The sequence below is a fragment of the Ammodytes marinus genome (assembly GCF_949987685.1).
Source record: "Ammodytes marinus genome assembly, chromosome: 11".
Taxonomy (NCBI): domain Eukaryota; kingdom Metazoa; phylum Chordata; class Actinopteri; order Uranoscopiformes; family Ammodytidae; genus Ammodytes; species Ammodytes marinus.
Window position 1 is genome coordinate 12,192,882 of NC_137215.1, and position 14,389 is coordinate 12,207,270.

The 14,389-nt window shown below is 39.5% G+C and overlaps 1 protein-coding gene across 3 annotated transcripts; it reads left to right on the plus strand.

The window, feature by feature from the left end:
• The first annotated feature begins 1,059 nt into the window (after nt 1-1,059).
• cfap36 (cilia and flagella associated protein 36) lies at nt 1,060-13,351 on the plus strand. Of its 3 annotated transcripts, XM_080036971.1 has the most exons (12): nt 1,060-1,383; nt 1,828-1,892; nt 2,015-2,116; nt 4,103-4,217; nt 4,430-4,517; nt 7,779-7,938; nt 8,247-8,339; nt 8,835-8,934; nt 9,320-9,495; nt 10,383-10,538; nt 11,261-11,365; nt 12,110-13,351. In XM_080036971.1, the coding sequence occupies exons 1-12, from the start codon at nt 1,278-1,280 to the stop codon at nt 12,191-12,193; spliced, it is 1,350 nt and encodes a 449-aa protein (XP_079893097.1). In that variant the 5' UTR covers nt 1,060-1,277; the 3' UTR covers nt 12,194-13,351. The 3 variants fall into 3 exon arrangements, with proteins under 3 accessions (XP_079893097.1, XP_079893099.1, XP_079893098.1); XM_080036973.1 differs by lacking the exon at nt 11,261-11,365; XM_080036972.1 differs by lacking the exon at nt 8,247-8,339.
• Nucleotides 13,352-14,389: the final 1,038 nt, after the last annotated feature.

A 14,389-nucleotide genomic window follows, 5' to 3' on the forward strand; every position in this document is an offset into this window, starting at 1 on the left:
GGTTCTTGTACTTTTTTACACGAGTAAATTAATTTAAAAGCTTCAGTTCCTAGACACTTTATAAGTTCATACTAAAAATGTTTTAAATTCAACAATACAGTATACTACAGGTAAGTCGATTAATTAACTATAGTCACAGATAAATTAATTGGCAACTATTTTGATAATTGTTTCAGTCATATTCCATGCAAAAGCAATCAAACGATAAAGTAGAAAATTAATCAGCAGACTACCAGCTGCAACATTAAACCCATATTAATGACACATTAATGCATCACTAATTAGGCTATAGGCTAATAGCCTACTAGATCATATAAAAGGGGTAGATTGACAGATGATACAGGAACATCCTGTATATTGTTGTTGCTTTTATATTATAAAAGATAGGCCTATTTGAATAGCCTAATAGCCTAGCCTACTTCTTCCAACACTGGTAGTAGCCTATAGATTAAATAGGAGATAGATAGATAGATAGATAGATAGATAGATAGATAGATAGATAGATAGATAGATAGATAGATAGATAGATAGATAGATAGATAGATAGATAGATAGATAGATAGATAGATAGATAGATAGATAGATAGATAGATAGATAGATAGATAGATAGATAGATAGATAGATAGATAGATAGTGCAACATCCCTCTCTCCACAACCAACTCAAGGAGCTCCAAAACAGACCTTTCTTTAGCCTGCTTTCTTTATCACTTTTTTTTTGTTTCTCTGATGCTGCTGTCCCAAAAGGAGACTGCACAGAAAATCGCACTTTCCACAGATAGACTGCCAGCAGATAATGCAACATTTTACTGCTGTAGGCTCTAGGCTACATGTTGAAGTAGCCTACAATACCAGTGTAGTGTTGCATTAATGTTTGCAAGCTTTGAAAGTTTTGATAAACATGATTGTATAGGCTTATTGCTGATGGGAAAGGCGGGTGTTAGCTGAGAGACAGCAACAGCAGCGGCAGCAGCAGATTCCCCGGGCTCGAGCTGCAGCGCACCACTGACGCAACGGTTACCTTAGCAACCGATTAGGCGTCATCAGTCTGGACTGTAAATGCATGAGTGCGCTTTTCTTGTCGGAGACCGTCCCGTCCCGCGAAGAAGAGGAAATATACAGCCACTGCGACGCGCTATGGGGGACTAGTTTATGAAGCACAGTAAACCAGATGTCTCTTACCATCGTTTTGAGTCGGTGTAGTGGAGCTGGACACGCCGACCTGAGGACCATCGTTGCTGGTGCTGTTGACGCCACCGTTACCCAGCAGCGGCCAATATGGCTGAGGATGACAGGGAATGGGTCGTAGAGAGCATCGTGGGCTACCTGGGAAGTCCCGAATGGGTCATTCCTGTCACGGACTTTATGGAAAACAAATGCACAGGTAAAATAAAACAGGTTATCCGCCATGTTACACGGTACAGCCTTTTCTGGAGCTGTGCAGCGTTAGCGCAGTGTTGAGGCTAACGCTAACTTGTGACTGCGATGTTTTTGTTGACCTAACTTTATTTTTTATCTGTCATTGATATATTTTCACCGCCTACTTACTCAGCACTTTGCTGAATACACGTCCTTGAGCCTCGACACTAAGTCACAGAGAAAAGAGGTGACGATAATGGTAGCAAGTCATAGCACAATAAAGCTAACTTCGGCTAGCTAAACACTAAGCAGAATATTTACTTTGTGTGTGCTGTAAACGCAACTAAAACAATATTTTTAATTAGGCTCATATATGTGAATGGGTAAGTGTATTATATGAAATGTTATTATTGGCATGCTGAATTATCAACAGTAAAATGTAGGCTATTATTACCTTTCGTTTTTTTAGTTTTTGATGACGAAGATGAAAATAAGTTGGCATACACCGAAATCCATCTGCAGTATAAGAATTTGGTGAGTAATGATGTGTCAATCTTCATAGTTATATACATATATTGCGTTCTCAATATTGCTGAGTGATATTATTTTTGCTGACTAATCAAACGGGACTGATGTAAGCTGCTTTGCTTTTATAGGTGGAGAAGCTGTTAGATAATTACATGCAGGAGGTTGGCATCAATGAGCAGCAGTTTCTGGATGCATGCAGCTCTCCTTTTGCCAAGTCCAAAACACTGCAGGTAGGTCAATCTCCTGGCTCGCACACTGCTGTCAGCCTGCCAGATAACCAGAATGGCGAATCCAGGATGGGATTTACTTATGTAATCCAAGTTCTACTGCTTTTTCCCTGGAGCCAAACATAGCATGGCCTCTTACTGTCTCCTCCTTCCAGGCATATTTGTGTTTTCCTGGTGAATTGGCAACATGGGAATCTATCAAATTTGACATAATCGGAAACTCCAATTATATTAACATCTGTGTTACCCAAACACTGTCCTGATTCCTGAATGTATATAACTTTAAGCGTATTATGCATCTACCAACGAAGTTATGCAACTGTAAACAAAGGTCAGCTCCAAGAAAAAAAGATTTGCGCAGGAGATTATTCATCCTTTGCACACAACGTACATCAGGCATATCTAATGTTTTCTTAACTTTACCTAAAATGTGACAATAGACACTCCTGACAAATGACGTTGTTGACACTTTTGTGAAAGGCTCTTGTGAATATGTTTGTTCAGTAGACTTTACAGCACAATCTACAGCTGATTTGGTGAAGTTGACAAAACAATAAAAGGAGCTCTCTGGTGCTCCCATGATTTCTTTCTTCAGAAAAATCATGAAGGACGTGCCTCTTCTTCAGTCTCCTGATAGCTTTACGGACGGCATTAAACCAATCTTAAATATATGCCAACCACTGCAACCCCTGAGAAAAATCTCTGCTATTCAGTTCTTTGATTAATGGTTAGTTGCTAATTCACTTAAACATTTGGAAAACAGATAAACAGATGGTGGCAGGCAGAGCTTATAAACTATATTACCTGATGAGGCTCTCTATAGGTAGCAGAAAAGTTGGAAAGTAAACTTGTTTTTTATAAGCTCATATGGATAAAAGCTGTGTTTTGAATGTGTGTGTGTTGTGTCTATTAGTATTCCAAGTAGTAGCTGCCCAGGGGGTTTGAGACATTGACTTCAAGCGTTATAAGGTTCAATAAGAATTTTTACTAATATTATTATTAGTTGCATCAGTCTGGATTTTCCTTGGCGCTGATCATTAGTTGTAATTGTGTCTTTGCCAGTTTGGCAGAGATGGAGATCTGGATTTCACTGCATCCTCAAGAGATTTGGAATTGGATCTCATTAATTACCACTCAGACAAATAATTCACGTCTGCAAAGCTAGCCAAAATCTCTTCAAACCAAGATTTAGTGTAGCAGAAGTTGCAGATTGTGTCTTCTGTTTTAGGTTACTGGTGAAAACGGTCTCATAAAGAGTTTTATTTTTTATTTTTTTTGGGTTCAACTATATTAGAGATTGCTTGCTTCACTTTTGTATCCTGGATGAATGAAGAAGCTAGGCAGGGAGACTGAGAAGCCGATGACCCTGTTGAATTATACCAAGAGCGCTGACCTCATATTAAAGGTCGGTCAGAAAGATTTGCTTAGCATTAGCCTACATTGGGAGGGGTGTTAAACCTACAGGTCTACTTGCAGGAAGCTAATGTAAAATATTAGACCTAATTATCACTCTGTTTACAAACATCTTAATTTCTGTATGGGACATGAGTTCCCACCATGAATGAAGCACTGTACACCCTGTCTTCATCTACAGGTGGTTAACAGGGTAGGATACATTTATAGAAATATATTTATTTTTAATGTGTATTTATTCTTTTGGATTAGCAAATTTCATGTAGCCAGAGACCAGTTTTAAAAAAAAATCAAAGACAAAGGGTGGTCTTAGCACTGTTGCTACACTTCAAACCAAAACGTTCCATAATGGAGAACTCAACCAAGATCATGGTGGTATGTCACTTTTAAATTCATTGCCAGTTGATTTCAAGTTTTTTTTTGAGTGTCAATATTGTGTAGACCTCGGTGAGCCTGTCCAGACAGAAGTGTAGCTATGTAAATCTGCCTAGTCATCATGCGTTTCATTCATCATTATCTTGTGGGAACAGTGACTCTTCACGGTCTTATATGTTATTGTGTTTTTTTGTCGTCCAGTCGGTGTTCCAGCCAGTTGTGGCCACAGATGACTTCCAGATGTTTCGCTCGATGATGGTCCAGAAGAACATGGAGCTGCAGCTTCAGGCCCTCAGGGTCATAAAACAAAGGAATGGTAGGCTGGATTAATGCACAACTTGTACATGCTGTACATGCACCCAAATGGGAAAACACCACTGATGTGTGTGTGTGTGTGTGTGTGTGTGTGTGTGTGTGTGTGTGTGTGTGTGTGTGTGTGTGTGTGTGTGTGTGTGTGTGTGTGTGTGTGTGTGTGTGTGTGTGTGTGTGTGTGTGTGTGTGTGTGTGTGTGTGTGTGTGTGTGTGTAGGGGCCCTCCCAGAGTGTCTGACCGACGGTGTGGACGTGATGACAGAGTTGCAGGAGCAAGAGCTGAAAATCCTGAATGAGGTTCTCAGGTAAGTCTCTAGTTATCGCTTTCTCTCCTTCTCTCTTATGCTCAAAGTCGTCTATTCCTCTCATTTGGTGTTTCTTTAAATATTCAGTTGAAACAAGGATATGAATCACTTAAATATCCTGACAGAATTTTTGACAGGTCTTGAATTATTTCCAGTGAAGTTGAAAGTGCATGAAAGTACAATGTAGAATATTATGATCCCATTATGTTGGAGTTGTGATGAGTTGTTTTTGGTAGGAATAACCAGTTAGCAGAAAACTTGACTGAATGGCTTGACTCCTAAAAAAGCTAAAAAATCAGCTGTGAACAATTGCAGTCATTGACAATGTTTACATACAGTGCTGGCCTAGTTTGTTATCATAATAGGCAATTAGGTATTAGTATGCAACAACCTGCCATACTTAATTGAATTTATTTTTTTCATAAGGCTAAAATATCAGTTACATTACCTTTTGACAAGGAAACATATTTCTTAATAAAACAGAGTACAGAATTTTTGCTCATTATATTGTCCCGATATTTCCACATCTACTTTATATATCCATGCATGTGCCTGCCTATGACCTGGGGCCTTATTTATAAACATGGCGTACGCACAGAAGATGGCGCACGCCACTTTCTAAGCAAACATTGGGATTTATAAAAAAACAAACTTGAAGGGAAGATGTGCAGTCCTCCACGCAAACTCTGACCCATGCGTACGCACAGAAAGTGGAGAAAGGAGAAAAGGCGACTCCGTCGGCACATGAATGAAGTGCGAGAACAAATGTGTTTGTGTAAAATGAATCCAGATAGGCCTATTAAGCCTGTTTTAGGTCTACCATATATTGGAAGTTCCTTTGCAAAACGGATTAAGCTATTTTTTACAACTATTAAACAAATGCCTCCACAGATTTTTCCATGGAGTGATACCAACAAAAAAAACGAATAAGGATCTTAAATAGCCTACAAACGGAGATGTATGAGTGCAAATGAAAAAAAAAACATCTAGGTTCGAATATGCTCTGAAGTTATTAAAGAATAACATATCTGCATGTTATTGAATTCATTCTGATTATATTGAGGTGGCATATTAATTTTCCACTGACGCTGTTCTCAATGCCTCAGTCAGGCAGACAGGAGTGCACAGTTTCATACATTAATCAAGCCTACTGTACATCACATATTGTAGCCTACTAATTTTTCATGGCTTTTAGTCCGTTTTATCTATGTGTTTTGAAAGGGGCTGTGAAGTTTATTATTAACCCTCCGCCGCCGTCACGGCCCCAGGAGGAATTCCCCAAATCAGTTTCTCTTGGGGGGGTCTCAGTGTTCCCCGCTCGTGGCACAAACACTTCTGTGTGAGGATATGCACTTATGCACGGATCGCTTCTTTTTATTTTGGCCACAGCGTTCACAGAGATCGGCACACGCTGCACTCAGATGCCTTTACGCTCACACTGTGCCACCAAACTACATTTTCCCTGGTCGCCACTTCTCCAACGGGTACTTTGGCGTGACCGCAGTGATCCACACCATGTGGAGGCTATCTTTCCATTCCCCTTTCAGTCGGCGATTGACACTACCACCTTCATGCACTCAGTAAATGATATTAATTTGGGGCGTTTCAATGACTATTTATGGGTTAATATGCAATATGGGCATTACATGAAGCCCGCAAAGACTGCGCCACATTTGGAGCTGATTGTGATTTATAAAGGGAAACAGGCGTAGGACGTGAGTGCGCACTGTTTTATAAATCCGAATACTTTTTTTCATACGGCAGCTTTCCACGTGAACCCAACGCAAAGTTTTATAAATGAGGCCCCATGTCTATTGCTCCTCTCTAATGGGATTTTGCTTGTGACAGCCTTGCCAAGTAGAGCACACCAAGTCTAATGTGACCGCAGCTAAGCTCCTTAGGTTACAGCTAATTTGGGTTAGATGGATTGACACTAAACAAGCAACTGATAACCTTTTGTATTTATATCCCCTTTGTATTCACCCGGAAAAGACCACTTAACCCCAGCAGTTTTGTTTTTTGTTTTTCTTTACAATAAAGTAAAGATGCATACACACACTACACTAACAACAAAAAACTAAAAAAAAAAAAAAGCAGAATAAGGCATTTTGGGGACTTTTTGTTTGTGTGATAGCCTAATGCACTGAAAGACTATTTTTAGTTTTGTTAAATCTCCAAATAAGAAAGATTGACTTCCTTGTGTTAAACATATCATCTTAAACAAACTGCGGTTTCTATAAACTCCATTGAATAAGACAGTTATCTAGACTTGATTGACAGTACAAATGTATTGCTGGGCTATCAATATACAGGACTTTCTGATAAGACACAGTTACAGCTGAAATGAATATAATCAAAATGCAATTTCTATAGTTTTGTTACAAATATTAATTTCTTGGCAGACAATCAAACAATCATCAGTCAATACACATCAGACAAACAAATCATTTAAAATCTATCTTATCGATACATTATCATCATGACACTATTTAAATTACACGTCCATGAAAAGACTCTTTGACATGATCTGTCTCTATCTGTAAACCCACAGGTAAATGCTTTGCAGAATTCTCCTCTAAGGCTATTTAACTTGTTAAATAAATCAAATTAAAAGAGCTGTCTGTGATGCCCAGATGATCCCCTATGAGCTAAGCATGGTTATCCACATGGAAATCCCTTACATTGCTTTGTTATTCAAGACTCTTGTTGATTTTATTTTGGTCCGTTTGTGCCGTGAGCCAAAGGTTAAACAGACAATAGAACCGGCTTAGCTGTAGATTAACTTGGCTCTTATCACACCTGGGCTTCTAAACATACTCCAACATAGTCCAAATGGGCTCTTAGCAGCACCAGTTCAAACATTTCAGGCTTTGCAAAATAAATACCAATACACAAAATCCCTTTTTGTCAAAATCAGTGAGTGCCTCCTCATGATCCATTACCTGTCTCTACTGTGTGTTTGCTGGAAAAAAAATACACAGCCTAGGCTGAGGCTCTTAAAACGGGTAAACAAAGGGGGCCCACTGTAGCTAACAACATGCCGGTTTACAGAGCCTAGACTGTGTGACACTGAATTTTTTTTAATGAGGATATATTCACTGAAAAAAGTAATTTTTGTCAACAAGCATTCTCTAGAATCGCTGACTACTACACCTTTAAAGGTTTGGTTAACATTAATTGGCCAGGGATCAAACTTTAATGTTTTCGTAGAAAAAGTTTAACTAGCTGCGTTCTTTTCCTCTCCTTCTGTTCTGTGTTCAGAAAGTCAAAAGAGGAGTATGATGAGGAAATGTCTAGGAGGCTGCTGTTAGAGGGAGAGGTTGGTTCCACCTCCAGCAGCTGCTCTGATAAGCCAATGACAGAAAGCGGGGACGCCCAGAATAGAACCTCTGCTCCCAGTCAACAAAGCCACACTGCCAAGGTAAGGCATCCTGAGCTGTATGAATAACACCTGTGGACCAGCCAAACTGTGGAACCTCATGTGAGGGCTGTGAGGCTTTTTGAGTGAGCCCAAGCAACAAGAAATGGCTTAATAAACTTAACTGACTTAGCTTAATAAAGTCAGCTCGTCTGGCGATGGCTTGAATGGCCATCATTGCTTCATTTATATTCAAAAGTTAAGCACTATAGCCTTTAATGTTATACCAAACATTCCTTTTCTTCTTAAAGCCCCATCCCTTCTTTTATAACGTGACACTGTCTGCATTGTGCTATCTATTCCATGCTAAGGCCAAAGCTGATGAGAATGGTGACACCAACAAGCACAGTAATGGTCACCACACCCCGTTTGTGAACGGAAACACTGCCATTCCGTTGAATCTGGTAACTGAACCATCCGTGTAGTAACAATTTAATTGGTGACACAGTTTATTGCCCGGTCTAAGGATGCATTGATACCATTTCAACTTTATCTGTAATGGCTAACAGTGGAAGGGGAAGGAACTTTTATAATTGAATATGGGTGTATTGGTTAGAAAATCCAAGTTCCTTATAGTTAGATTTTTGGCATGGCAGACCTAAATTAAAGATAACAAAATGTTGTGTAGCATTGGCGTGATATTTAAAACCTAAGTATCAGTGCATCCTGAGGGCAGGTAGAAACTTTCCAGTGTCAATTCCTGCGTAGTGGTTTGTTCGTGAAGTAGCTTAAAGGCTTAGGTCACTCATTTGGTGTCAATAGAATTTTCAATATAATTTTTTTTTTACCAATGTGTGAAGTGCCTGCCTGGTCAGGTACCTGTAAAAGGAGGGAAAGAGAATCAGGTCAGTTGAAAAATATGGCTAATGTTTTTCATGCCTGTGGGTCCGTCCCTCAAGGTCAATGGCAAACCCAAAGAAGAGAGCAAGACGACTGCCCGAGGAGGTGGAGATGAGAAAGGTGCAGCTAAGAGAAGCTCTACGCCTAAAGCCACATCAGGTAATAATGTTACATAGAAGAACTTTAAACTCTGCACCACCAACTGTAAAGCCTTCTTCTTTTTGTCTAGTTGTACCACCCCACCACACATTTATTTTAATCTTGGGTAAAAAGCACAATTAATCCAAATTATGCTTTTCAAAATCTTATTAACCTCTGACGGAAAATGTAGGGTACATGTACATGAATTAAGTGATGCTTTTAATGTATTTAGTGGTTGTTGTTTTTCTAATAAATACGGCGCGCTAGCTGTGCTGCTTATATTTGACTAATAATATTTTACCATGAATGAATACTATATTTTTTTGTAGTATTATACTTTTTTTTAAACACACAGCCAATCTGAGAAAGTTGCAAGTTACCAAACTTGAATATGTGTGTGCAGGTTGTGGCAGTAACGGTGTGGAGTCCAAAGTCCTTCCAGCGGTGAGAGCTCCAGTAAAGTCTGGTGAATCCTACTCCGCCAGTCCCAGTCCTAATACCAAGGAGCAGAGCCAGACTGCAGGCGAGTCGTGGCTAGAGGAGGCACACAGGGAGGCCGGCTTCTCTAAGCCATATACTGTGAGTCTGTGTGACTGCTACATACAGTCTGTGAGATACATTATGCTTCATGGGATTTATTCCGCTTGGTGTCATTCACATGTTAAATCAGGCTGTCCCGGACGGTAAGGTGTTTGTCATTCGAGAAAGGGGTTGAGCAAACTAAATTGTGTGTCTAGCCCTCTTTTTGCTTTTCTTTCTTTCTTTCTTTCTTTCTTTCTTTCTTTCTTTCTTTCTTTCTTTCTTTCTTTCTTTCTTTCTTTCTTTCTTTCTTTCTTTCTTTCTTTCTTTCTTTCTTTCTTTCTTTCTTTCTTTCTTTCTTTCTTTCTTCCTTCCTTCCTTCCTTCCTTCCTTCCTTCCTTCCTTCCTTCCTTCCTTCCTTCCTTCCTTTCTTTCTATCATTCTTTCATAACATTATACACAAGAATAAACGCAGTCGGTTGTTCCTCCTACTCAACATATTTAATTTAGTGCAGTTGTGAGACAAAAATGTTCTGTTTTGTCTTAACAGCAGGATGTTAAATTCACCTATGACAAAATGTAAAATTTTGTGTGTCTGTTTAATTATTATTATTCTTTTAGTGTTCTCACCTGCACATCAGAGATGAACTGTAGAAAATAAAGATAGCTTATCTGGATGGTACATTCATCTCGTGGTTTTTAAACAGCTGTGTTGTCTGTGCTCAGCATAGATCACCTCAATGTATAACAGCGCACTCTGTACCACTCAAAAGTCTTATTAAGCAAACAGAATAATTGCACGGCACTAGAATGTTTAAACTTATTCCTTTGCATAGAAGAATACATTTAAAAACACACATTTGTTGTTGCATTTTAAAATAGGGCACAATTGTCCTCTTGTGCATGGTTTTAGTTGAACTTGTACTCCACCTCTAATGTCCTCCCAGGAGCTGTCGGCGTCTCAGCAGGAGCAGCTCCAGCAGAGGGCAGCATATCTCCGCCAGCAGCGAGACAAGCTGCACGCAATGAAGAAAGAGCAGCAGAAACCCAAACAGACCACCACAGTAGAGGACACACCCACCACCACCAGCAGCACGCCCCCGGTAAATAGATGTCGCACTTTCTTATACCTCACTTCACTCAAGCTTTGTTGACTGTTGGAAGACACACGAAGAAGAATATCAGTTTATATGGGAAAAAAAAATGTATGGCGGCGTGATTGCATCTTACTTGATGTAAAATGTAATCAACTATTCAAATTTCCTCATACAAGCCCATTAAAGGTCGCTTGTTGCCAAAATAATTTTTCGCCAAGGCAGCTCTGTAAACTGGTATGTGAACAAAGAGGTCCACCGTAGCTAGAAACAAGCCCGTTAACAGAGCATAGGATGTGTATCAACACTGTATATATTTTTTTTTTAGCGCTCACACAGAACTTACAGATAGCCGATCGGGAGGAGATATTCATTGATTTTGACAAAGTTTTTTTGACAACCAACGCCACCAGAATCACTTACTCCACTTCTAAAGTTATAAATCGCAGTATACTGACTAATTTTTTTTAAACAGGTTTTGAGCTGTGTTTTTAATTAAAAAGGTTTGCCAGTACCTAATCATTTAGATTCAATACCCATCCTTTTCATTAAGGACATGGTTCATTTGGGTTAATTCCAAGGCTACATCATTGATTTTACCGGATTTTCTTTAAACCAAATTTTTCCATCCTTTTTTTTTTGTATCGTCCTTCTGACTTATTATTTATGTGGTTCTTGTTCTTCATTCCCCCTGCCTGCCTGCCTGCCTCTGCCCTGGGCTGACCTTTCAGGAGGCAGTGGGGCAGTCCCAGAGGAACGGGGCCTGTACCCCTCCTCCTCCTACTACTCTTCCTCCTCCTCCAGCACAACACTCTGCTAACTCCTCCAAACAGAAGGTGATCCATCGATGGCTTGTGCCTGATGTGAACACATGTAATTCATTCATGTCTGGTGTGTTGTGAAGGTCTGGCTCTGTAGTCCCCTCCGTCTCTGTCGTCCTCACACAAACTAACCGAACGCCCTTCAAACTCAGAAATGGAATAGATCGCAGTCTGAACTGTTTGTGACGCTTATTAAAGCCGTGAAGAGAATAAGGTCTTGTTTACACTGTGAAATACAATCACACCTACTGAAAAGCTGATTTAATGCTTTAGGTTTTCAATTGAATGCTAGCATTTTAAAGCTGTAGTGCGTAACTTCTGTTGCCCCCATGAGGAATTCTGACAACCCTGTGCATCTACATGCGGTAAACCTCTGGTGATTGCAGATGGATTATTACATGTGTTAATTTATTTTGCGATGGCTTCAATGTAACCCAACATTCATTTATATGAAATGGTTACGCACTATAGCTTTAACTTATCAACATCTCCTGTATAGACGTATAAACCTTTATAAATATTGTACAATATGATAACATTTTGAAAACCATCAAAAAGGCATAGCATAGCCATTTACCCAATACCAGCTGCTTTGGTTTCCTAGCTAGTTCATGTACCCACATGTGCTTGGTTGTCTTTCAGTAGCATTTCCCACTGCTTTTTTCGCTCCTCCTCATTTTGTTTAAAGTCACTGGTGGTGATTATTATCTTTTCCGTTTGGTTGTTTACCCTACTGCCTGTTTTGGTCCCTTTACGCAGGAGATATCCGTCGAGGAGAGGAAGAAGCTACAGAAGAGAAAACATCTGGCGGACAAGCTGAAAGAGGAAGTGATCAAGAAATAACTTATAACCAACCCCTCCAACTGCAATATTCTCATTCATATCTTACCCGTTTACTCTGTTAATCAAACACGTGGCTTCCTTTACATGGCCTCCTTCTGCCAGATAATCCACTTGACCTAACACAGATGAGGGTTTCTCCAAAGAATCACAAAAAGTATGAGGTCTTCCTTCCTTGTCGGAGTTCTTCTAATTTCTCTTTACTGGGGAAAAAGGCACATCTCCATTTTATATATTGGATGTACTAGTATGTTGCAGTCTCCACTTGCATGAGAGCATTCAAGTATTCTAAGATTAGTTTGAGCAAGTTTGGAAAATATGTGCCAGGTACACGGACCAGTCAGGCAATATGCTGCCGATGCTACTAGAACTCAATGGCTTTAGGGGATTTCTTGCTTCACAACACTTGAAACTGCGCACTTTGCCAATGGGTGCATTGCATTTACCTTCAAAACATTTTGGAGTGCAAAATGTATTGACTATGTTGAGCCCTTAAAAAACATCCCACATTGGATTGATGAAAATGTGTTCACAGCATGTACACTACTTGCTTAAAATCTAACAATGCAGTGCTTCACTTTCGAAGGATGGATAAATGCTAATGATGGTCAGTTACCGTGCAAAATCATGATTCATAAGTAGTTTACTCACTGTATGTTAAATTATTTACTGAATGAGTGATTAAAGGGGCTTTCAGAAGGTCAAACATGTCATAAATGGTCTAACAGACTCCACGTTAGGCACAGCTGGCCTGGAGTATCAGCAAAAGTTGATTGGAAGAGGCCTCTGTTGAGGTGAGCAATAGCTAACTAAAGTGTACAGTCTTGTTTTTGTCAAAATTCCTCAGAGGCACAAGTCAGCTGGTTGTTGATATAGCTGATAACGCTGTAGCAGCTCGTCTTTGTCAGAACTCAGAAACAAAAGGGGCCAAGAGAAGAGTGTCGCTTTTTACAAGGAGTGCAGTATTGTATATGTATGCTGTTTAATAAATCACATTTTATAGAAACGACCTGGTTTCGAGACTGTGTGTAAAACTGTAAGGCTTCAGTCAGTTGGTGTTTTGTAGCTCCAAATGTGATTTACTATATTTTCTCATTTGTATTTGAAACATTTGTGTACAGAATACTAGGCTTGAGTCATTTTACAGGTACATGAACATTAAAATATACTGTTATTTTTTTAGATGCAAAATTATTTCTTGGAGCAAGAAAAACTGACAATTTTAAGAAATTGCATTATCCTGAAGCTGCAAAAATAGAAATCAGTTAAGTTGCTGAATATTCAAAAGTTTATCAAATATATTTATCTGGGTCAAAGTAATAGCTCAGAATCAAGTGGGAATTTTCTAGCTCCAATTGCCAAATCAGTCGATTATAACAAAGCTAGATAGATGCACGAGTTCAATGTCAGGGTCACATTTAATTTCAAAACTTATCAAATAAATTCATACAAATGTTAAGAATGGATAGTGGTAGTAAATGCACTTGGTACAAATTCATCAAGGGAGAGCAAAAACATTCATTGTTGTGTGACGCTAACAGACAGGCGGAAAGACAATTCGCTGTTCATGTACTGCGGTAAAGCAAATAAACAAAAAAAAGATTTTGACTTTTGCTCTTACTCAGCTGCTTGTGGTTTAACTCGGAAGTTGAAGACTGATGTGGCATTCTTAGCTAATTTCCATTCCCCTCTCATAGTGCTTGTGGTGAGACCAGGAGAGAAGACGACACGAGAGATGTTTCATCACCGTTGTCGGCTGTGTGTTGTCAGAAATGCTCCACTTGGAACAGATTGATTCAATACCTGCACTTTATCGACTCCTGGGTTTAATGATCTATATCAGAACTAATAAATAACTCATCCAATCATGGAGTTTGAATTAAAGTAAATATTCCTGACCTGGATCAACTGGTACTGAACATTCTGGACCTTCAAACTAGAATAAAAGCCCCCCGACATCTTAAGACCCCATCAACTCAGGAATAATTCTCCATCCGGTTATAACTGTGAGATGTTACAGTGCACAGACAAAATGTGCAGCCTTTTGTTTCTGATGCAAACTGAACTCTGAACCTGAGACCTGTCTGAGAGAAGGGTGCAAAGAGTTGAACCTCCTGAAACAAGAGTGCACTAATTCTACTCCATGGCACACAAACTGCTCAGGGCTACGTGTGCATCATATTGAGGCCACTAAATTAT

Excerpts from the sequence above, each read along its gene's own strand:
- cfap36 (XM_080036971.1), top strand. The coding sequence starts at position 1,278 with ATGGCTGAGGATGACAGGGAATGGGTCGTAGAGAGCATCGTGGGCTAC. Across the intron at positions 8,340-8,834 it reads CTGCCATTCCGTTGAATCTG|GTCAATGGCAAACCCAAAGA; the intron begins GTAACTGAACCA and ends CCGTCCCTCAAG. Across the intron at positions 11,366-12,109 it reads CTAACTCCTCCAAACAGAAG|GAGATATCCGTCGAGGAGAG; the intron begins GTGATCCATCGA and ends CCCTTTACGCAG.